Here is a 22,729-nt window from a genome sequence, read left to right as displayed (position 1 = left end):
TGCAGTATTTGTCTTCAGGTGCTTGACTTGTTTCACTCAGCATAATGTCCTCCAGCTTCATCTATGTTGTTGCAAGTGGCAGGATTTCCTTCTTTTTTTTAAGGCTGAATGCAGAAGGAAATGGCAACCCACTCCAGTGTTCTCGCCTGGAGAATCCCAGGGATGGGGGAGCCTGGTGGGCTGCCGTCTGTGGGGTCGCACGGAGTCGGACACGACTGAAACGACTTAGCAGCAGCAGCAGCAGCATGTATGCATGCTCAATTGCTCAGAGGTGTCTGAGTCTTTGTGACCCTATGGACTGTAGTCTGCCAGGCTCCTCTGTCTACGGGATTCTCCAGGAAAGAACTGGAGTGGGTTGCCATTTCCTCCTTCATGGGATCTTCCCAACCCAGGGAAACTTGTGGCGTCCGCACTGCAGGCAGATTCTTTACCATTGATCTGTTGGGGAAGCCCTACAGCTGAATACTGTTCACTTATCAACAGCTCTCTCTCTCTCTCTCATTCATCCATCCATCTATCTCTACTGAGCGTCACATTTTCTCCATCCAGTCATCTGAGCATGGATGTTTTCTTACCATTGGGCATCAGTTCCATCACCAGCATTGGGTAAGCATAGTTGGAGCAGCCAACTTTAACTCCACAGTGCTTCACACATTCCGAAGGTACAACACAGGCCACCTTCTCTGAGCGGGGGGCGGATTCAGAAAAGTGGGTTCAGTGAGTGGGGTCAAACAGGTAAGATCTACAACCATTGGACATAGAGACGAATTTCCATGCATGGAAATTAGAGATTCAACTTTGAACTCCGCACTCTGAACCTGCTCCCTTTTTGCCCAGAATATGACCTCCTAAGTGTCTCATGCCTATAGCTTCCCTGTGCACTGACCTAAGGGGCAGGGCTCTTCTTGGGGATGTGGCTGGGTGCGAGCAGTACAGCAAACAGAGGGAGCTGCTCCATCCTCCAACAAAGCTGCGAGAGTGCAACTGCTCTGAGGAGCACAGAACTCCAGAGAGAAAGCCAACCTCACCCCTACTCCCACCCCAGCACCCCACCCCCACCACATCACCCGGGAAGTTAGCCTTGTCTGACCACTTAGCCCGGTCTTTTACCACCTGTGTCTAAGAAGAAGCATCACCTGTGCTGGTTGTTGGAGTGCCTGCCCCGTGTGGGATGATATCTTACTTCACCGTGGCATTTGCACAATATCTTTTTTTTTCCCTTAAACAATGACAACAGACAGCAAAACTTGATTAAAAAAAAACCCACCCATAGATCAATGGAACAAAACAGAAAGCCCAGAGATAAACCCATGCACCTATGGACACCTTTTCTTTGACAAAGGAGGTAAGAATATACAATGGAGAAAAGACAATCTCTTTAACAAGTGGTGCTGGGAAATCTGGTCAACCACTTGTAAAAGAATGAAACTAGAACACTTTCTAACACCATACACAAAAATAAACTCAAAATGGATTAAAGATCTAAACATAAGACCAGAAACTATAAAACTCCTTGAGGAGAACATAGACAAAACACTCTCCGACATACATCACAGCAGGATCCTCTATGACCCACCTCCCAGAATATTGGAAATAAAAGCAAAAATTAAAAAATGGGATCTAATTAAAATTAAAAGCTTCTGCACAACAAAAGAAACTATAAGCAAGGTGAAAAGACAGCCTTCAGAATGGGAGAAAATAATAGCAAAGGAAGCAACTGACAAACAACTAATCTCAAAAATATACAAGCAACTCCTGCAGCTCAATTCCAGAAAAATAAACGACCCAATCAAAAAGTGGGCCAAAGAACTAAATAGACATTTCTCCAAAGAAGACATACAGATGGCTAACAAACACATGAAAAGATGCTCAACATCACTCATTATCAGAGAAATGCAAATCAAAGCCACTATGAGGTACCATTTCACGCCAGTCAGGATGGCTGCGATCCAAAAGTCTACAAGCAATAAATGCTGGAGAGGGTGTGGAGAAAAGGGAACCCTCTTACACTGTTGGTGGGAATGCAAACTAGTACAGCCACTATGGAGAACAGTGTGGAGATTCCTTAAAAAACTGGAAATATAACTGCCATACAACCCAGCAATCCCACTGCTGGCCATACATGCCGAGGAAACCAGAATTGAAAGAGACACGTGTACTCCAATATTCATCGCAGCACTGTTTATAATAGCCAGGACATGGAAGCAACTTAGATGTCCATCAGCAGACAAATGGATAAGAAAGCTGTGGTACATATACACAATGGAGTATTACTCAGCCATTAAAAAGAATACATTTGAATCAGTTCTAATGAGGTGGGTGAAACTGGAGCCTGTTATACAGAGTGAAGTAAGCCAGAAAGAAAAACACCAATACAGTATACTAACGCATATATATGGAATTTAGAAAGATGGTAATGACAACTCTGTATGTGAGACAGCAAAAGAGATCCAGATGTATAGAACAGTCTTTTGGACTCTGTGGGAGAGGGGGGGGATGATTTGGGAGAATGGCATTAAAACATGTATAATATCATATAAGAAACGAATCGCCAGTCCAGGTTCGATGCAGGATACAGGAAGCCTGGGGCTGGTGCACTGGGATGACCCAGAGGGATGGTATGGGGAGGGAGGTGGGAGGGGGGTTCAGGATGGGGAACACGTGTACACCTGTGGTGGATGCATGTTGATGTATGGCAAAACCAATACAATATTGTAAAGTAAAACAAAACAGAACAAAACCCACCCTGAATGCTAATACCTTAGCACTTTAACTTCTTTCGTTTTTTTCAATAGTCTTCTCTAATCCTTTTCCACCAAGGAAAGGATTAGAGATATATATACATATATATATGTATATATATATATATATACACATATATTTGCATTGCTATGGTAATTGTTGAGGTAATATTTTGTAATCTGCTTTTTACATTTAACATAATAACTTCAGCGTTTTCCTGACTTTTGAGATAGTCTTCAGCCCCTTGTGTGCAATTTTCTATGAAGAGGGATATAGTAATTTCTTCGACCATTCTTTACTTGTTGGATATTTTCAACAGCACTATAATGTTGCAGCAAGAAGAACAAAGAAACATTCTAACTTGCTGTGTAGGGGAATCATTTTAACATGACACCACACCCCCAAGGAAACAGTAGTCTTGAAATAAACATCATTAAAAAAAAATTTAAGACAAAAAAATAAAGGAGAGTGGGAATTGAAGCACAAGCAATACCTATAAGGAGATATTTACAATAAAATGGATCATTTTGGGGGGAAAAAGTTGATTTTCTTTGTAACAAGATTTTAGCTAAATAAACTGATGCCCAGTTGAGAAAATACGATGTGGATTCAGTGTTATCTGATGGATTGCCCCACTAGAACCAGACGCCTTGCTTAGCTGAATGTATTTCCTGTACCCTTCGTAATAAAGGAAGAGTTGACTTTTTAAGGAAGATTTTTAACATTAGCATCTACTTTCAGCTGGCTCAAAAGTTAAAGTACCCATACAACCCAATTCCAAAGCCCAGTCCAGTCTCCAACCATCTTGGAAGGACCAAGAAGTGACAGTGAATCTTGAAGACTTTCTCAGTCAAAGATGTCTTGGACTCAACCATCACAGCTCACTCAGCTCACATTTTCCAGTTTATCTCATCCTCCTGCATTATCTTCTAGACTAGCTTAAATCCAAGCCACTCATGAAAACAGGCTCGCAAGCTCAAATGTCTGCAAGGAGACAGGCGTACAGTACAAAAGAAATAAGAGAACAGAATGTCAAGTGTGCCAACATTTCCTGCTTCTAAGCCTCTGCACAGGCTGTTCTCGCCACTTGGGATTCTGCTTTTACTGACGTATGTAATGGGTTTTCTAGTTTATCGAAGTTTTTATCTATCTTGAAACCACTACTCAGAATTCACGTGTAATAAAAAAAAAAAAAGGATCTATGGATTCAAGACTCACCTGTGAACAGGATGCGGCTGATCATCCCTGGCATCACCATGAGGAACATGGGCAGCAGCTTCAGGTACCCACACATGATGCAGGCGGCCTTCACGTGGGACATGTCCTTGCCTGACAGGCAGCGCTGCACAATGACCTGCCAGGGAAACATGACGTAGTCACGAGAAAACCGGAGGGTGACTTCAGTGAAGGGGAGTGCCTCTCTTCAGAATTAATGTTATAGTGAAAAAGAGAGTCATGGTAGTGCAAAATAATGGGCTTCAGAGTAAAATTGGAACTTGAATCCTTGCTCCTCTTACATGAATATTTGACTTCTGTGAGTCTCAGTTTTTTCATCTCTAAATAGGGTTATCTCTTGTAGGGCATCCTGAATATTTGGTATGTTTGTAAGACTCGTTACATTTAAATCAGTACCTATCACTACTATTAAAACATGTTTACAACTCCCAGGCTAAACTGCAACAAGGGCCATGTGCTTTTCCAGGTACAAAGCTGTCACTATTGACTTTTGCCACAAGTTGTGCCTTTGATGTGTGTGTGTGTGCACGCTCTCAGCCCCTCAGTCATGTCTGACTCTTCGTGACCTCATGGACCGTAGCCCGCCAGGTGGAATTTTCCAGGCAAGAATCCTGGAGCAGCTTGCCATTTCCTACTCCAGGGGATCTTCCTGACCTAGGGATGGAACCTGTCTCCTGCATTGAAAGGCAGACTGTTTACCACTGTGTCACCTGGGAAGTCTTTGATATTCTACTAAGTATGTGACTAAATAAGTCTCATACTCATTGGTTTCTCTCAACTGTTGTTAGGCAATTATCCCGAAGGGAAAGCGAGCTCACTGAACTGGAAACCTCAGAGTCAGGCAGCCATCAGAATAGAATTCTGAGATATTCATCTCTAGATTTCTTCAGACCACACTGAGTTATGAATCAAATATGATGGTCCTGGGAAAACGAATGTATATAATTTCATAATTCCTACTTAAGTTGTACAATTTCTTGACTAATAAATTTCGTAGCAAAGCAGAACTTCTAACCATAATAACATTTTGATGTCACTTTTTCTTCTCAAGGAATGTTGTGAAACAAAGATGTCTTTTTCTGCTTAACTGTCTTTGGGGAGACAGATCTGTTAGGGACAGTGTTATTTAGTGCTGAGGGAGCAGGCGATATTTTTGGACAAAGGCCTGGAAGCTGATGGTTGGAGGGGCAACACAAATTAAAGGTGAGAAGAGAGCCCTGTCAGCAGACAAGCAGGTTCAGCCCCTACATCTAAGAAGGATGTGAGGTCACTTATAGGAAGTAAGTCAGTCAGAGGCAAATATAAGTAATAAAGATGGTCCCACAAATCAGTGGTGTAAGGATGCATTCTTTGATAGATATGTTGAGGAAATCAGTTTACTATATAGAGAAAAAGAGAACTGACACTGACATCATGTATGGCCATTGATTTAAAGTGAGTTAAAATTGTGAAATTGTAGGTTTAAGTTGACAGAGACTATTTAGGAAGAAGAAAACTTCAAAAAAAAAAAAAAAACCCACCAAAATAAAAACAAACTCATTTGCTATAAAAAGGAGCACCCAGAAAACAAAAAAATAAGATCTTAGAAGCTTTAAATACAAAGGCAGAAAAACTGGAGGATAAAATTAAGAAAGTCTCCTATTAAGTAGAGCAAAAGACCAAGGGACGGATGATGGAGAGAAGTAAAAACATTAGAGAACCAGCTGAGGAAGACCAACACCCAAAAGTAGAGTTCCAGATACGAGGAAACAAAATGGAAGGCAGCAAAGAAAGAATCTCCCCAAATCAGTCAAGACATCAGTTACCTGATCACAGAAGTTCACAGCGGCCTGTCATAATGGATAAAAATAGACCCACACACAATAGTACATTGTGGTGAAATTTCAAAATGTTGAGGCCAAAGGAAAGGCAAGTTTCCAGAGAGAAAAAGCAGTTGTTCAGTCACTCAGTCATGTCTGACTCTTTGTGACCCCGTGGACTGCAGCACACCAGGCCTCCCTGTCCCTCACTAACTCCAAGAGTTTGCCCAAGTTCATGTCCCTTGAATCAGTGATGCCATCCAACCATCTCATATTCTATCACCCTCTTCTACTTCTGCCTTCAATTTTTTCCCAGCAGAGTCTCACCCAAAAGATCAAGAATAACTTCAGGCTTCTCACCTGTGATGGTGGAAGTCAAAATACAATGAATCTATGACTCTGGGAAGATTATTTCCAACCTACAAATGTGCACAGAGCCAGAGATCAATTTACTAAGAGTTGGAGTGAAGACATTTTGAAACATGCAAATTCACAGCAAATGTATCTACCTTCTTTGTCAGCAACTAACTGGATAATTCATTGCCTCAAAAAGCAGGATTAAACAAAGAAAGATGATGATGTAGAATATTGGGGATAGGAAATACAAGGCAAGAATGAAGCAAAGGGGATGCCAAATATAGTAATGAAGGGAGTTCTGAGTTAGGATGAGAGCCAGGTACAGTGGACAACCCAAGAGTTGGTGAGAGATGAAAGGCTCTAAGAGAAAAGAAGGAGCTCATAGAATACTTGATGTGCTTGCACGAAATGAGAGGAGATTCAGGCAATTTGCTGAGGGTTTGTTATTGAATGAGTAATAATCACCAAGAAAATTTAAAACAAAAGTATTTAGAGTTATTCATTTTAGGGAAAAGAAACAGCTAAAGAAAAGTCAATCAGAGAATATTATGTAGCTTGGTTGTGAGTTACATTTATGTAGTCACAAAAGTTGCTGCATTGAATGCACATCTCGCCAAAACTGTGAACTGGATCTATTAGGAAGATGAATGAAAGGAGGTGTGCCTGTAGGGGATTGAGAGTGGAAAACTGAAAAAGCTAAACTCTCATCTCTCTTTATGGGAAGCCAATAGAAAACTCTAAAACTGGAAAACTAAGAGGGCGCAATACAAGGATTTATTTGAATCTCCTGGGAATCAGGTTTATGAGAAAATTCTGATTCAATGGGTGTGGGTAGCATCTAAGAGCATTCATTTCTAATAAACTCTAAGGTAATATCCATGCCAGTCGTTCACAAACTATACAGTGAGTACAGGATTTAGAGAATAAAAATACATACCAAAATATTTAACTGAGGAAGCTGAAATTGTTTGCCTTTGGGAGATGAGAAATAGGTAGAAAGTTGGACACCAGAGAGCTATTTTTCATAACAGTATTAGTCACTCAGTCATGTCTGATTCTTTGTGAACCCATGGACTGTAGCCTGCCAGACTTCTCTGTCCATGGAATTCTCCAAGCAAGGATACTGGAGTGGGTTGTCATGCCCTTGTCCAGGGGTTCTTTCTGACCTAGGGATCGAACCCAGGTCTCCTGCTTTGCAGGCAGACTCCTTACCATCTGAGCCACCAGGAAAGGGTCCATTTTCTTTTCATTTTTCATAAGAAGCATCGTATTAATAGAAGTGTTTGGCTCTTTAAATGATGTGTGTGTATGAAATAGAAACTAGATGTTTTTCTATGAGTAGAAAAAGAACAATATAAACATATTCATGTATCTCTCTCTCTCTCTCACACACACACACACACACACAGACACACACACACACACACACACACACACACACACACACTTTACCTGATCTGTACACCAATACCATGCAGCTACAACAGTCATTCCGAATATTGTTCCTGGCCATGGAATATCCCCAGTGACAGCATCTCGAAAAATATGGAAGGAGTCTCCCTGAGGGGTGTAACACTTGGATTTGATTGTCAGGTTGTCTCCCTCCACTATGGTTGGGATGGCATTCATGTACTTCTCTGTAAAATTCTCGTAGCCTCCGACTTCGGCAAAAGCTGAAAAGGAATTGGATAAAATGAAATTTCTGTCAAATCTTAGACATCGAAAGAGTTAATAATCACTCCTTTGTCGTGGAGGTGCTCAAACACCTCCAATCAGATTATGTGTGGTGAGGGGACATAGGGAAACTTACCCCACTGGGAGGGTCTGGAAAAGCTAGTCAGGTGTAGGAAAGAACCACAATGGATGGAAACCTTAGAAAGATGAGCCCAGACATTTGGGACAACTTATAAAGGTTCAGATGACACAAAATTCATCAGAGTAAATTTTAGAGTGGTAGATACTACAGTTGTCCAGTTGAGTCTGACAGTTTACTTTTTTATTCATTATTTAATTTAGCACTAACACGTTGTGTGTACCAAATACTGTGGTGGGATTATGTGCAAAATGAACTCAACCTAAGGGAAGATGCAGACAATACAAGGAAATTGTTCTGATAAAGGAAATACGGTTTGTAGCAAAAATACATGGAGGACCTAGGAGGTGAGAGTTTACCCATAGGATAGGATAAGTGAGTCTTAGAGAAGCTGATGCCAGGGCATACACCACTGAGGCCAGAAACCAAAGGAGCGTGAACGAGAAAAACAGAAATTCTGGCTAAGTAGCAAGCTCACAAGGAGCTGGTAGTAGCAGTTGCTTCAGGAGTAGCGTTGTGCAATAGAACTTCCTACAATGATGGAAGTGCTACATATCTCTGCTGTCCAATGGGGTCACTACTGGCCATATATTGGGGCTTCCCTAATGGCTCAGTGGGTAAAGAATCTGCAATGCAGGAGACACGGGAGATGTGGGTGCATCCCTGGGTCGGGAAGATCCCCTGGAGGACCAGAATGGCAACCCACTCCAGTATTTTTGCCTGAAAATCCCCACGGACAGAGGAGCTTGGTGGGCTACAGTCCGTGGGGTCATAGAGACTTGGACATGACTGGGCAGCTAAGTGCAGGACACTGCCATGTATTGAGTGCTTGAAATATGGCTAAGCAAGTGAGGAACTGAATTTTTAATTAGCTTAAATTTAAATGGCCGGATGCGGTTAATGGCAACCATGTTCTGACGAAATCATCAGTCATCATTACGAATTTGTTGTCTCTGTAGTTCGATCAGTGTCTGCCTCGTATCTTGGGCTCTGATTAGGTGCCTGCGTGTTCAGGAATGTCGCATTCAGTGCAGCCTGAGTGGGTGTTGGAGCAGGGTGACTGCCGGACAAGGGAGGGATGAAAAGGATTTGTTTTCACCCTATATCCTTTTTCACTTTATGCATGGATTTTCTAGGCAAACAAAAGCAAAAACTATAATAAAAGAAGCCAAAAATTAGCAAGCTGTAAATCAGATTCATCAATAGTGATCTGGCACGACTTAAAAGAATGAATAACTAATGGTACTGATAAGTGAGAGTCATAAAGGAAAATACAAACTATATTTGTTACTTATATAATAATAGAGTAAGGAATATACTTTAATAATTTCCATCAGTCATAATGAAGTTAATATTCAGTACCTAAATTTTTCCTAATATTTAATCCTTCATTTAATGAGGATTTTATGTAAATGAAAGGTTACTGTGCATTGGATCCAATGCACCAATATTTTCATAAAGTGTCAACTCAATGGTACTAATTTTGTCCATTCTGAACACAAGAATATTAAGGTTAAACAAAATAATTTATCTAAGCAATAGTTTTTCAAAGGAGGTAAAAGTGAAAAGTGAAATTGAAGTCACTCAGTCGTGTCCGACTCTTTGCGACCCCATGGACCATAACCTGCCAGGCTCCTCCGTCCATGGGATTCTCCAGGCAAGAATATTGGAGTGGGTTGCCATTTCCTTCTCCAGGGGATCTTCCCCACCCAGGGATCGAGCCCAGGTCTCCCGCACTGCAGGCAGACTCTTTACCGTCTGAGCTAGCAGGGAGCCCCAAAGGAGGCAAAGTTCTCCCTTACTTCTTCATGCTGAGATAGTACAGTAAGAAAGAAGTTCGCAGACACTCCTTTCTGCGTAAAGAGTATGCGAAAGAAAGAAGTTCGCAGAATTATACGCATGATTGGAAAATGTGACCACATAGAAGGGAGGCAGCGGTCAAGAGCAGTCAGACTGAACAGACGCAAGTCCCAGGATTTCTAACCGCAGGGCATTGCTCACATCTTTATCACTTACCGAACCCCATGAGAATAAAAGAACCTATCAGCATGATGGCCGTTTGGAGGGTGTCTGTGTAAATAACTGAGGCCAAGCCCCCTGTGAAGAGAAAGAAAGGAATCAGGACATTTTACTCATGCGCCCTCATCTATCTGCTGTCACCTCTGTGTTCTCCTCTACCCAAACTCTAGAAATAACTCAGCAGAAACATATCAAATGATCCTGGATGGACTACAAGCCCCTCTCGGCATCTTTGTCGCCTTGGTAGTTATGCCTCTCCTTGGTCCTCTTGTCCGCCTTGCCTTGCCTTGACTCGGTTTCTATGAATTAGAGTGGAGTTCCACCTTTGTGTGAATTTTTGAATATTAAATAGAAATAAAGGCAAAGTTTTAATAGCATAGATTTTCCCTCACTGATCCCTCAGTTTGCTCCATTTAGCACAATTACACTTGCTCTCAAAAAACTGGGCAAGGCCATTTTCAGTCTCCTGTTGGAATGCATTATTGTTTCATTAGTGGAGAACCAGATACATTTGATGAGCTGTGTTTCGCTGCAGTGTTGTTCGAACAACAAAAACTTCCCTTTGAGCTCTGGGCTCACAGACTCTCAGTTAATGAGATACTCCCTTTATGGGAGGGAAACAAGATGGATACTGAAAATAGGAGATTTATGCCCTTATCTGTCACTTATTCTGAGACATGTACTTGATGTATAAAAATGGCTTCAGGACTGTCTTTATTGTCCCAGCTATACTTTTTCTTTATTTTTCCAATTGAGCTGGTGTGGTTTGATTTTCATGTTAGTGTGCATGAGGGAGAACACTGGTGTATCTGGCTCATGAAGGCCTGCTTGAGCTATTCACCACACCTTTCCTCCCACCGCCAGCCCACTGCTCCAGTTTTCCTTCCCTGATTCTGCGGCTCATAGTCCCACCCCGTGCCCTGGCATGTATGCACTCGGACCCTGCCTCGGTGTTGCCAGTGTCGGGTCTGAGCCACTATTTCATCCAGACTTCCCATGTGTATGTTACGCTGGATTCCAAACGCCGATCTGCGTACCAGACGCGTAGCCGAGCCAGGTCACCATTTTCCCATCCCGTTTACCACGTCACCAGGTGCTCACACCTCATACTGTTTTCTTTGCTCTAGTTATGTTTCTCCACCCGTGCGTGAACCTCACAATGGAAATAAAAGGGTATCCTTACACGGCAGTGACGATGCTAACGGCAGCTTGGAGTGAGGTCAGCAAAAGGTAGCGTGGGCTCACCAGTGATTGTGTAAATAGCAGTGAGAGCCAAGAGGATGAAGATCGCCAGGTACAGGTCCAATCCCAAGGCCAGGGTGATGAATATGGCTCCAGAAAATATGTCTGACTAGAGAGAGAACAGTCAGGGTGGAATGGAAACACGCAGTGCGTCGCTCAGCTCTTCACTGATGTCTTCCCACTAATGTTTGACGCTCCCTGGTGGCCTAGTGGTTAGGATTCAGCACTCTCCCAGCCTCGGCCCAGGTTCGATTCCCAGTCAGGAAAAGCCTGTCTTTTCTCTCTGCTTGCCGCCTACCAACAACCCTAGTGAGACCATACCATCCTTTGGGGCTTACCAGGTAGTGCTAGAAGGAAAGAATCTGCCTGCCAATGCAGGAGACCTAAGAGATGCCAGTTCTGTCCCGGGGCTGGGAAGGTCCCCTGGGGAAGGGCATCGCCATCCACTCCAATATTCTTGCCTGGACAATCCCATGGACAGAGGGGCCTGGTGGGCTACAGTCCGTGGGGTCGCTAAGAGTCGGACACGACTGAGCACTCTTGGACCCTACACATTACTGGAGGTTGAGAACCAGTGAACATACGATCTTTTTAATACTTGGGGCAGGGGAAGGCTGTGAAAGTTGTTGATCTGTTTAATAAGTAACCAGGACAGAAGCTGTTATCATTGTATGATAATAAAATGTACACAAAATGTCATGTCTAGGATTATTGATACCACTTAAGAATGGACTCCTGCTACAGAATCTTTCCAGTTGACCTGCCAGACCGTGAACAGTCACACACACGCTCTGGGCCTCTGTGCTGCTCCATTCAGCTCCCCAACCTTCCACCCACTCCACACCAGCAGGAACCAACCACCTCAGGAGGCTGCCTCCCTTGGGGGCTCCCTTTGGTACTTGTCATTCTGCTCCAGCACCTTGTTCATACTCTAGCATCATAAAGCTCTAGATGTCAGAGCCAGAGGAGAATGGAGATCACCAGCTCCCACCAGAGGAGCATGTAAGCATGAAGCCCCGGACACCTGCAGGCTCCTCCACCTCCCTTGGGCTCTCCTCACCTTCCTGTCCTGGGACTTAAGTGCTCCCAGCCCTTACCAATGAGGATGACCTCCAATTCCACCCAGCATTGACTGCCATCCTCTTTCCTGGCCTGAAGCATATTTCCTGTACTTATCCACACACTCTAGTCCAGCTCTTAGTTTACTATATTTGCATATAATGTCATAAAGGGCTATTTCACATGTAAAATTCTTATACCCTTAACGACGTGGTGAACTGCTAGTGAACAGGAATCTTGTTGCCCTAACATGGAGCTCAGCAATTTATAATAAGTACTGGGAAATGCTCGCGTTGCATTAGGAAGGCTCGGGCCATCTAATCTAAGCAGCTGGTTTACTTCCAATCATGATTTGGCTCAACAGAGGATCATTAAGCAGAGTGAACTTCTGCTCTAGTGAACTGCCTGGACTATAAACTTGCAGGAGATTATGTCCCTAGCCACTGATACATGAGATTTTTCTTTGGTTTCTACATGTACTGCTGAATCTTCAAATTTCTTCTTTCCTTAATAATTATCTCTAAGAGACTTAACTTAAAAAAAAACTTTAGAAATCTTTTAACACTTGTTTGTGATATTCGTTTCGTACAGGCAATCTCAGATAAAATAGGGTACATTTAAGCAAAGTCAGTATAATAACACAAAACACTTTCCCTTCTGGTCTTCATGTTAGATAGTCAAGCTGAAAAGGAAAATGTAAACCTGGAGTGGCCTTGACAATGAGAATGAAAAGGTTATTGTGCAGGGGGAGGTGGGAGCTAGAGAGTCCTTAGCTTCTGCTACTGAATTGTTGTGCTACTTGAATGAGACTTTCTCTCTTTCTGTACATCCATTATTTTTTCATAGTCTTAATGAAAGGATGGGTTTATACTCTGGAGGCTCTTGTGACTCAGAATTCTTTCACTCTATGAATGCAGGGTTTCTGAAGCTCCTTTTTCTTTTTTGGCATAAACTCTTGGTAGAGAGACCCCCTGGTGGCTCAGATTGTAAAGAATCTGCCTTGCAGTGCAGGAGACCTGGGTTTGATCCTTGGGTTGGGAAGATCCCCTGGAGAAGGAAATTGCTACCCACTCGAGAATTCTTGCCTGGAGAATTCCATGGACAGAGGAGCCTGCTGGGCTATGGTCCATGGGGTCACAAAGACTCAGACACAACCGAGCGATTAACATGTTCAGAGAGACCCCAGGTAGTTTTAAAACATCCGTATATGGCTTGACCCATGAAGTTCTCTGACCTTGGCACTCTTGTCCCTCATGAAGCTAAAACGCCAGGAGGGCACTGAACTCACTGAGATTCTCAGAGCCACACAGATGAACAGGGAGAGGATGGAGAGGTAGACCTGGAGCCGCTTCCCACCGAACCGCTTCCTCAGGTATTCCGGCATGGTCGTCACCTGCAGAGACAGACACCAGCAGGGGTTCATCCTCAGGGTCCCACACACTCAGATGATCTGACATGGATTAAGCCTCTGTGGACAGGTAACGGTGTGTGGCAGTCACCCTCAGGGTGGGTAACACCCCCCAAAGTGGGGAGACGTGAGTGAGAAGGCACAGCCCCTTGGGAAACTGTGAGTCCGGAATGAACATGGGCTTTGGACTCAAGCATTCCTGAGATCTGTTCCCGGATTGTGACCTTTGGCAAATGGCAGTCTCTCTGAACCTCTGTTTTCTCACCTGTAATGTGGGGCTTTAATATGGAAGTAGGTGTAAAATACCCACCACAACACCAAATGAATGGTGATGCTCGAGAGGTAATATTCATTATTTTCACTGATAATGTTGCAGTCTAGCAAAAACAGCATAACTGATGGACTGCAATTACGGTTACATGATAAATAGATAATTGAATAAACTGCAAATATACTTCTGTATGTACAGTCACGTGATTATCTTTATTGAAAAGAAGAGTTACATTAAATCCTATGTAGAGAAAAAGCTGAGGTTATCATTATCGAAATACTAGGTCTGCTATGTGATCAGTTTAAAGGGTTCATTTTTCTGGTTTCTTCATAGCAGACCAAGCGCATGGTTTCATCTCCTCCAATATAAAAGAATCTTAAACATTTATATAATATTAGCAAAAGCAAGAAGGGGAACTCCTGGGGCTCAGAAACTGTGCAGAACCACCTCAAGGATGGTAAGCCATGTCTAAGAACACATGCATGTTATGTGCTGTGGATCCTTGCACCAAAGAGAGCAGAGCTTGCTCAGCCTAGAATGGGAAGGGACTCAGGATGAGCAAAGGGCTATACAGTGACGTGCAGAGGCAGTAGACAGTAAAGCTTGGCCCCCTGGAGCCCCATCCCAGGAATTAGCCCAGGACACAGCACCCCTCAGCTGCAGAAGGAATGAGTATGGCAGTTAGGCTCCAAGAGGCACAGCAGTGCCCCAGTTGGTTGGCAACACCCAATTTGAAGGGGAGCCACCAGAGCATGGTACTTCCTACCCCTCATTAAAAAAAAAAGCTACCTTCCAAACATCAGAATAACAAAAATTAGAATAAAGGAAAATGTATTGGCAAGAATGTCAGAAAAATGGAATCCCCGCAACAGTGATCAGCAAGAGGATAGCCGACTGCAGCCATTTTTAAGAGCAATCCTGCAGCACTTTGTGGTCTTTTTAATTTTTAAAAATTCTTTTATGATTTGCATTATTTTTTGGCTATGCTAGGTATTTGTTGCTGCCTGCGGCTTTCTCTAGTTGCAGAGAGTGGGGCCTGCTCCTTGTTGGCGGTGAGTGGACTTCTCATTGCAGTGGCTTTTTCCTGTCTCAGAGCACTGGCTCTAGGAGCTGGTTTCAGTATTTTGTGGGCAGCACGTGGGCTCAGCAGTGTGACACGCGGGCTGAGTTGTCCAGTGACGTGTGGGATCTTCCTGGACCAGGGATCAAACCCATGTTTCCTGCACTGGCAGGCAGATTCCTTACCACTGGACCGCCAGGGAAGTCCAGTAGTTAGTGATCTTATGTAAACATAAACTCAGAAATTCTGGGACGAATAATGTTACTCAGGTTTCATAGCTGAGCAGAAAAAAATGAGGGAATAAATGAATGCCTGACATGTGTACCGGAGAACACCTGTGGATACTCACCCCTGCCTTGATGTAAATGGGGACAAAGAACCACCCTAGAACGAGCAACAGCAGCAAGGCCTACAAGAAACCAAGGACAGAGTGGAAGTTAGAGAGGTTTGGCTCTGGGCCTTTTCGCTTCACAACCTCCAAGTCTGAAAATAAAACGTTTGCTTCGATCCTGTCCTGCTCAGACAGTTATGATCCCAAGACAGCTGTGGGTCCATTTCTTCTGCTTCCATGATCCAGAGATCACCATTTCCTGGGGCTTAGGATGTGGCAAAGATATGTGGTGAAAAATGGACAGTTAGAGATCTGAGCCCAGCTGGACAACTAGAAGGTCATACAATCTTTACCAAAAGGAATTATTCTTAAGAAAAAATTTATTTAGCTGTGTCGAGTCTTCCTTGCAGCACATGGAATCTTTCTGTGTGGCGAGTGGGCTTGTTGCCCTGCAGCTTGTGGGATCTTAGTTCCCCCACCATGGATCGAACCCTTATCCCCTATAAAGGAAGGTGGATTCTTAACCACTAAGCCACCAGGGAAGTCCCCAGGAATTATTCTTGAATGTCAGGAATCATATAGAGTGACAAACCAATGAGAAATTTAGAGGCAGAAGAATATTCCCAGTGCCCCCCAAGCCTTGCCAAATATAATGATGATAATAGTATAATCTTACATGAGTATTAACGTTTATGAAAAAGTCTTCACTTCTATCACTCACGCTGTTCTCACAGCACCAGGTTAGGCAGCTGCGATAAGCACAGTTATTCTCCTGTTTTATGGAGGGGTAAAATGAACCTCACAGAGATGAAAGAAATCCAAGGTCACAGGCTAAGAGCCAGGCTCTCAGCAAGCTGATAATCACACTCCCTGGGGCCATAGGGCATTTTGTCCACGATTCTGGAGGCTGGCTCCTTTCTCGACTCCATGGCACCATCAAAGCAAAACCCAGACCATAAGGCACACGTGGAGGCTGGGTCCATTCTGAGTCTCTGACACTACTAAAGTAATTATAGGGGCAAAATCTTCAATAGGGGCGGGGCACGGTTACTTGTGACGATGCAAGGTCCCTGGCTGAGTCTATCCAGGATAGTTTTAAATGTAAATAGTTTCAATGTAAAATGATCCAGGATCATCTTACAATGATCCAACTTTCTTCCACATAAGCATCTCCCTCTGACTGATAGGCATATACATGCACAAGCAAACACTAGAAAGGATAAGAGAATAGAACTGAAAACACCCAGTCAACTCAAGAAATGTTTATAGCATGTGCCCAGTCAAATGCTGAATGATGGGGTGGTGTGAGGGACACGAGAGGAGATGGTCGCTTGTCCTTAAAGACCTTAGAGTCTAATTTAGAAGACACAGCTTGCACTGGTGAGATGGCAGTAGAGCAATTAGGAACTCAGTCACCAAGTCTTAGAGATTCTATCTACTCCTCCAAATCAGTTACTCTTTACTATGTTGTCACTTCCTTGGCCAGTTTCTACTCCTCTGTCTGGCATCAGCCTCAGGAAGTTCCCTGGACATGGGCCTGGTCCCACCCACCATCTAGGATGGACGCCCCTTCTGCATCCAGCCATGCCCCTTCTGTTTCCTTCTGTTGAGATCTCTCAACGCTCCATGCATGCTTCTCTCCTTGTACTTTCTACACTGTAGTGAATGTTTATCTGTCTCTCCCACTGGGATGTAAGCTTTTCAAAGAAGGGGTCATTACCTGTACATTTTAAAATTTCTTGCTTCTAATTCAGACTGAATGTATAATACAGCTCGGGGCAGGGGGAGAGATAGAAATGAGAGCTAAAATGATCAAGGAGGTCAAGTAAAAGTGGGGTTAAATGATATAGAGATGACTTCCCTGGTGGGAATAATGGCTTTAGTGAAATCTCAGAGGTAGGGTATGGCCCAGGCAAAATGGGCCCACAGGGAAGGCCCTGAGGTTCAAGAAGAAGGAGAAATAGAAGTCAAACCAAAGAGGGGTTTGTCCTATGCAGAAAAGAAAAGTGCAAGTGAAAGTCGCTCAGCCGTGTCCAACTCTTTGCGACACCATGGACTGTACAGTCCATGGAATTCTCCAGGCCAAAATACTGGAGTGGGTAGCCTTTCCCTTCTCCAGGGGATCTTCCCAACCCAGGGATCGAACTCAGATCTCCTGCATTGCAGGTGGATTCTTTACCAGCTGAGCCACAAGGGAAGCCCAAGAATACTGGGGTGGGTAGCCTTGCCCTTCTCCAGGGGATCTTCCCAACCCAGAGATCGAACCCAGATCTGCATTGAACATGGATTATTTACCAGCTGAGCCACAAGGGAAGCCCAAGAACACTGGAGTGGGTAGCCCAGACAAACACACTAGAGTTTTGATTTAAAGGAAGAAGCCTGTGATGTCACTTACGTTCCATTCAAATGCTGCAATGGCAATTCCTGAAGCCGCTCCGGTCCCTGCCAGCCCCACAAAGTGGCCACTGCCGATGTTACTGGCGAAGAGAGAGGCGCCCATCTGGAATCCAAGGGAAGAGACTAGGGTCAGAGTTAAAAGTCCCAAATTAGACTTCCTGAAAGCAGGTAAATGTTGCAGTGTTTCCATTACTTTTCCATATGGCAGGAGTCAGCAAGCTTATAGCTTGGGGCCTGAATTTAGCCAGTCACCAGTTTTTGCACGGTTGGTATATAAGATTGTTTTTGTATTTTTGAATCATTTTTTGGCTGTGCTGGGTCTTTTAATTTTGGTGCACAGGCTTCCCTTGTTTCGGGGCATGGGCTCTAGAGTGGGCTCAGTAGTCGTGGCTTGTGGGCTTCTCTAGTTGTGACACTCGGGCTTAGTTATCCTTTGGCATGTGGGATCTTAGTTCCCCAACTAGGATCAAACCTACATCCCCTGCATTGGAAGGTGGGTTCTCAACCACTGGGCCACCAGGAAAGTCCCTGAATGGTTTTTTAAAAATTGAGAGAGCAGCATTGACATACATACATTCCCATGTGTAAGATAGATTGCTAGTGGGAACCTGCTGGATCGCACAGGGAGCTCAGCCTGGTGCTCTGGGAGGGGGGTTCCAGAGGGAGGGGGCTTATGTATACTTACGGATGATTCACATTGCCATACGGAGAAACTAATACAATATTGCAAACAGTTATCCTCCAATTAAAAATAAATTAAAAAAATATGAATCAGAGCTAAACCAGCTCTTTCCAAATGCCACACTATACCTTCTCTCATAATTGGTGATGTATTCTTATTTATTAGAACGACAGGGCTGAGCTCTGAGGCCAAGGGTTTAGGAAAAGAGACACCAGAGAGCAGGCAGGCAATGCACCTCAGACATGATCAGCACTCTACATGTTTTCTTGGCTTGTCCTTAAACATACACACTGGAAATTTATCGCCAGGAAGCTTTGACTCACTCACCGGCCACCAGGTCACATCTCGACCAGCCAGAAAGAAGCCTCCAACGGTACCCCGGTTGGTCCTCAGCATTGCCTGAGAGAAGGGAAGACATTTACGAGTCAAGCCACAGAAAGAGCCCCTGAGGTGCCCCTGAATCTCTGGCTAGGCTGCTGACAGACATGACCTTCTTTTCCAGCACTCCTAAAAAGAAACATTATCCTCAAAACTGTGATCCAGCACCAGTTTTTCAAGGGCTTCAAAACCACACTTTCATAGAAACCAAGGCACTTTAAGAAGTCATATTTCTCAACTTCTGTCCTAATTCCTCTGTTTATTTTCATTGATGAATACAATGTGAGGTATCTATCCTTAAAGCTGTGCTTGGAAGGAAATTTGCAGCCTCCAGCTCATTGCTTAAAAGAGAGAATGAACGCAAATGACTTAAGCGTCCAAATCAACTAAGTTATTGATAGAAAGTGAGCAAAGGAAAATAAAATCAACGAGATAATAACACAACATCTTTATTCATGATGTCAGGTGCTGGAAATGCCAAATAGGATAGGTCTGTAGTCCCGCTCTTGGCCCTGTTCACACGACAGGCTTGTTAGAAGGATAAAGTAAATCAGTGGAAGCGTTGCTGACTCACACGTGAGAAAATGACTGCTTAGGGAGGGACAATGAAGTCTGCGGCAGCTGATTGAACGTCCTCTCTGCTTTGTCACATGAGACTTCTCCCTCCCTCAGTCGTTTCCCCCAGCCTCAAGCCTGGAGTCCACTCTGAATATCCCACTAAGCTCCTACATACCCACAGTCCAACGGCCATCACCAACACGAAATAGATGACAATGACGGAGATGTCAGCAGCATTTTGTATACGCTCTGATGTCTCAGGAGGGCTGGGGGTCTCAGTCACAGCGCTGGGGCTCAGCGTGCTGGCCATGGTTGCAGGCACTGCTTTCCCCATCCCAGGGACAGCCCTTTTCTTATATGTGCTCTAGGTTAATGATCAGCCTCGGGCAAGTGGAGAGCACTATCAGAGCCATCTCCTGGGCAGGAGGACCTTTAAACCTTTCCTCTGAAGCTCTGAGACCCTGGCCCTCCAGCAGGCATGTTGGACTGGGTGGAGTGTGGGAAGGAGGGGTGAGAGATGAGAAACGGGGTGAAAATTGGAGGTGGAGAGAGGGTTGTTCATTATGTGGAAAGATGGTATCTGGCAAGGTGTTTTGATTCTAAAGCTTTGGTTCTACTCTAGGAGGTATGCTGAATAAATATCTCATTTAAAATCCTTAAAAAAAAAAAAAGATTTGAATAGTCTGGGTGAGGATTAGGGAGAGATGAAGGGGACAAAGAGAGGGCTAAGAAAGAGGTGAAGGGTCTAGAAAAGAATCAGGAGGACAAGGGGTGAGGGATCCTTGTAGAGCAGATAAGATTCCCAGCCAAGAAATTTTATCCCTTGAAAGTGAAGTTATTTTGTGTTTCCTAGTTTCCTCTATGTTTCTCTGGAACAGGTAATTTGAGTTAGGCTTTGTATTACACATCAGGACTGAGGCAGCCCATGCAAGAAGGGGAAGTGGCTCTACCAGCACTGCATTCAGAGGGGTCGGGGCAGGGGTGTGGAGTGGGTTGGGACAGAGGTTTTGACAATGGGCATATCAACCTAAAAGTATGTGATAATGATTCTCAGGACTCATATAAAGATGTGGGATTGCTTGATCATACGATAGCTCTATTTTTAACTTTTTGAGGAACCTCCATACTGTTTGCCCTAATGACTATATCAGTTTATCCCCTACCAATGGTGTACAAGGGCTTCCCTAGTGGCTCAGTGGTAAAGAATCTGCCTGTCAAAGCAGGAAACATGGGTTTGATCCCTGGGTTAGGAAGATCCTCTGGAGGAGGAAATGGCAACCCACTCCAATATTCTTGCCTAGGAAATCCATGGACAGAGGCACCTGGCAGGCTACAGTCTGGGGTCGCAAGAGAGTTGGACATGACTTAGCGACTAAACAACAGCAGCAATGGTGCATCTGCTGTCACTTCAGTCGTGTCCAACTCTGTGAGACCCCATAGACGGCAGCCCATGAGGCTCCCCCGTCCCTGGGATTCTCCAGGCAAGAACACTGGAGTGGGTTGCCATTTCCTTCTCCAATGCATGAAAGTGAAAAGTGAAAGTGAAGTCGCTCAGTCGTGTCCGACTCTTAGCGACCCCATGGACTGGTAGGGACTGCCCTACCAGGCTCCTCCATCCATGGGATTTTCCAGGCAAAAGTACTGGAGTGGGGTGCCATTGCCTTCTCCAGCAATGGTACATAGGGGTTCCCTTTTCTCCAGATATTTGCCAGAACTTGTAAGTTCTAATCTTTTTTGATTTTTTTAATTAATTAATTTTTTATTGAAGGATAATTGCTTTACAGAATTTTGTTGTTTTCTGTCAAACCTCAACATGAATCAGCCATAGATAAACATGTATCCCTTCCCTCCTGAACCTCCCTCCCATCCCCTCCCCATCCCACCCCTCTAGGTTAACACAGAGCCCCCTGTCTGAGTTTCCTGAGCCATACAGCAAATTCCCATTGGCTATCTATTTTACATATGGTAATGTAAGTTTCCATGTTACTCTCTCCATACATCTCACCCTCTCCTCCTCTCTCCCCATGACCACAAGTTTATTCTCTATGTGTGTTTCTCCATTGCTTCCCTGTAAGTAAATTCTTCAGTGCCATTTTTCTAGATTCTGTATATAGGCATTAGAATATGATATTTATCTTTCTCTTTCTGACTGACTTTACTCTGTATAATAGGTTCTAGGTTCATCCACCTGTTTAGAACTGACTCAAATGTGTTCCTTTTTATGGCTGAGTAATATTCCATCGTGTATATGTACCACCACTTCTTATCCATTCATCTGTCAATGGATAGCCTTTTTGATTTAATAGTCATACTAACAAGAATGAGGTGATATCTCACTTTGGTGCTTATTTGCATTTACCAAATAATTAGTGATGTTGAACACCTTTTCATATACTTTTTTTGGTAATTGGTATGTCTTCTGCCTCTTGAGAAATTTGTATGCAGGTCAGGAAGCAGCAGTTAGAACTGGACATGGAACAACAGACTGGTTCCAAGTAGGAAAAGGAGTTCGTCAAGGCTGTATATTGTCACCCTGTTTATTTAACTTATATGCAGAGTACATCATGAGAAACACTGGACTGGAAGAAACACAAATGAATCAAGATTGCCGGGAGAAATATCAATAACCTCAGATATGCAGATGACACCACCCTTATAGCAGAAAGTGAAGAGGAACTCAAAAGCCTCTTGATGAAAGTGCAAGTGGAGAGTGAAAAAGTTGGCTTAAAGCTCAACATTCGGAAAACGAAGATCATGGCATCCGGTCCCACCACTTCATGGGAAATAGTTGGGGAAACAGTGGAAACAGTGTCAGACTTTATTTTTCTGGGCTCCAAAATCACTGCAGATGGTGACTGCAGCCATGAAATGAAAAGACGCTTACTTCTTGGAAGGAAAGTTATGACCAACCTAGATAGCATATTCAAAAGCAGAGACATTACTTTGCCAACAAAGGTCTGTCTAGTCAAGGCTATGGTTTTTCCTGTGGTCATGTATGGATGTGAGAGTTGGACTGTGAAGAAGGCTGAGCACTGAAGAATTGATGCTTTTGAACTGTGGTGTTGGAGAAGACTCTTGAGAGTCCCTTGGACTGCAAGGAGGTCCAACCAGTCCATTCTGAAGGAGATCAGCCCTGGGATTTCTTTGGAGGGAATGATGCTGAAGCTGAAACTCCAGCACTTTGGCCACCTCATGCGAAGAGTTGACTCATTGGAAAAGACTCTGATGATGGGAGGGATTGGGGGCAGGAGGAGAAGGGGACGACAGAGGATGAGATGGCTGGATGGCATCACTGACTCGATGGACGTGAGTGAGTGAACTCCGGGAGTTGGTGATGGGCAGGGAGGACTGGCGTGCTGCGATTCATGGGGTTGCAA

General features: G+C 43.9%; 1 protein-coding gene across 1 annotated transcript in view; it reads right to left on the bottom strand.

Annotated features, from left to right (window-relative positions):
• The window catches only part of LOC113907287 (solute carrier family 5 member 4), a 28,756-nt gene extending 9,094 nt beyond the window's left edge, over positions 1–19,662 (bottom strand). Inside the window, exons 1-10 of the mRNA XM_027566219.1 lie at positions 19,528–19,662; positions 18,744–18,815; positions 17,733–17,837; positions 15,356–15,415; positions 13,556–13,660; positions 11,212–11,317; positions 9,964–10,044; positions 7,587–7,807; positions 3,961–4,096; positions 576–683 (exon numbers count right to left, since the gene is read on the bottom strand). Of these exons, the coding sequence (XP_027422020.1) occupies positions 576–683; positions 3,961–4,096; positions 7,587–7,807; positions 9,964–10,044; positions 11,212–11,317; positions 13,556–13,660; positions 15,356–15,415; positions 17,733–17,837; positions 18,744–18,815; positions 19,528–19,662 (1,129 nt within the window). The remainder of the gene's footprint in view (positions 1–575; positions 684–3,960; positions 4,097–7,586; positions 7,808–9,963; positions 10,045–11,211; positions 11,318–13,555; positions 13,661–15,355; positions 15,416–17,732; positions 17,838–18,743; positions 18,816–19,527) is intronic.
• Positions 19,663–22,729: the final 3,067 nt, after the last annotated feature.

The sequence above is a fragment of the Bos indicus x Bos taurus genome, chromosome 17, assembly GCF_003369695.1.
Source record: "Bos indicus x Bos taurus breed Angus x Brahman F1 hybrid chromosome 17, Bos_hybrid_MaternalHap_v2.0, whole genome shotgun sequence".
NCBI lineage: Eukaryota > Metazoa > Chordata > Mammalia > Artiodactyla > Bovidae > Bos > Bos indicus x Bos taurus.
Note: the sequence above shows the minus strand (reverse complement) of the source record. Positions and strands in the feature narration are given on the sequence as shown.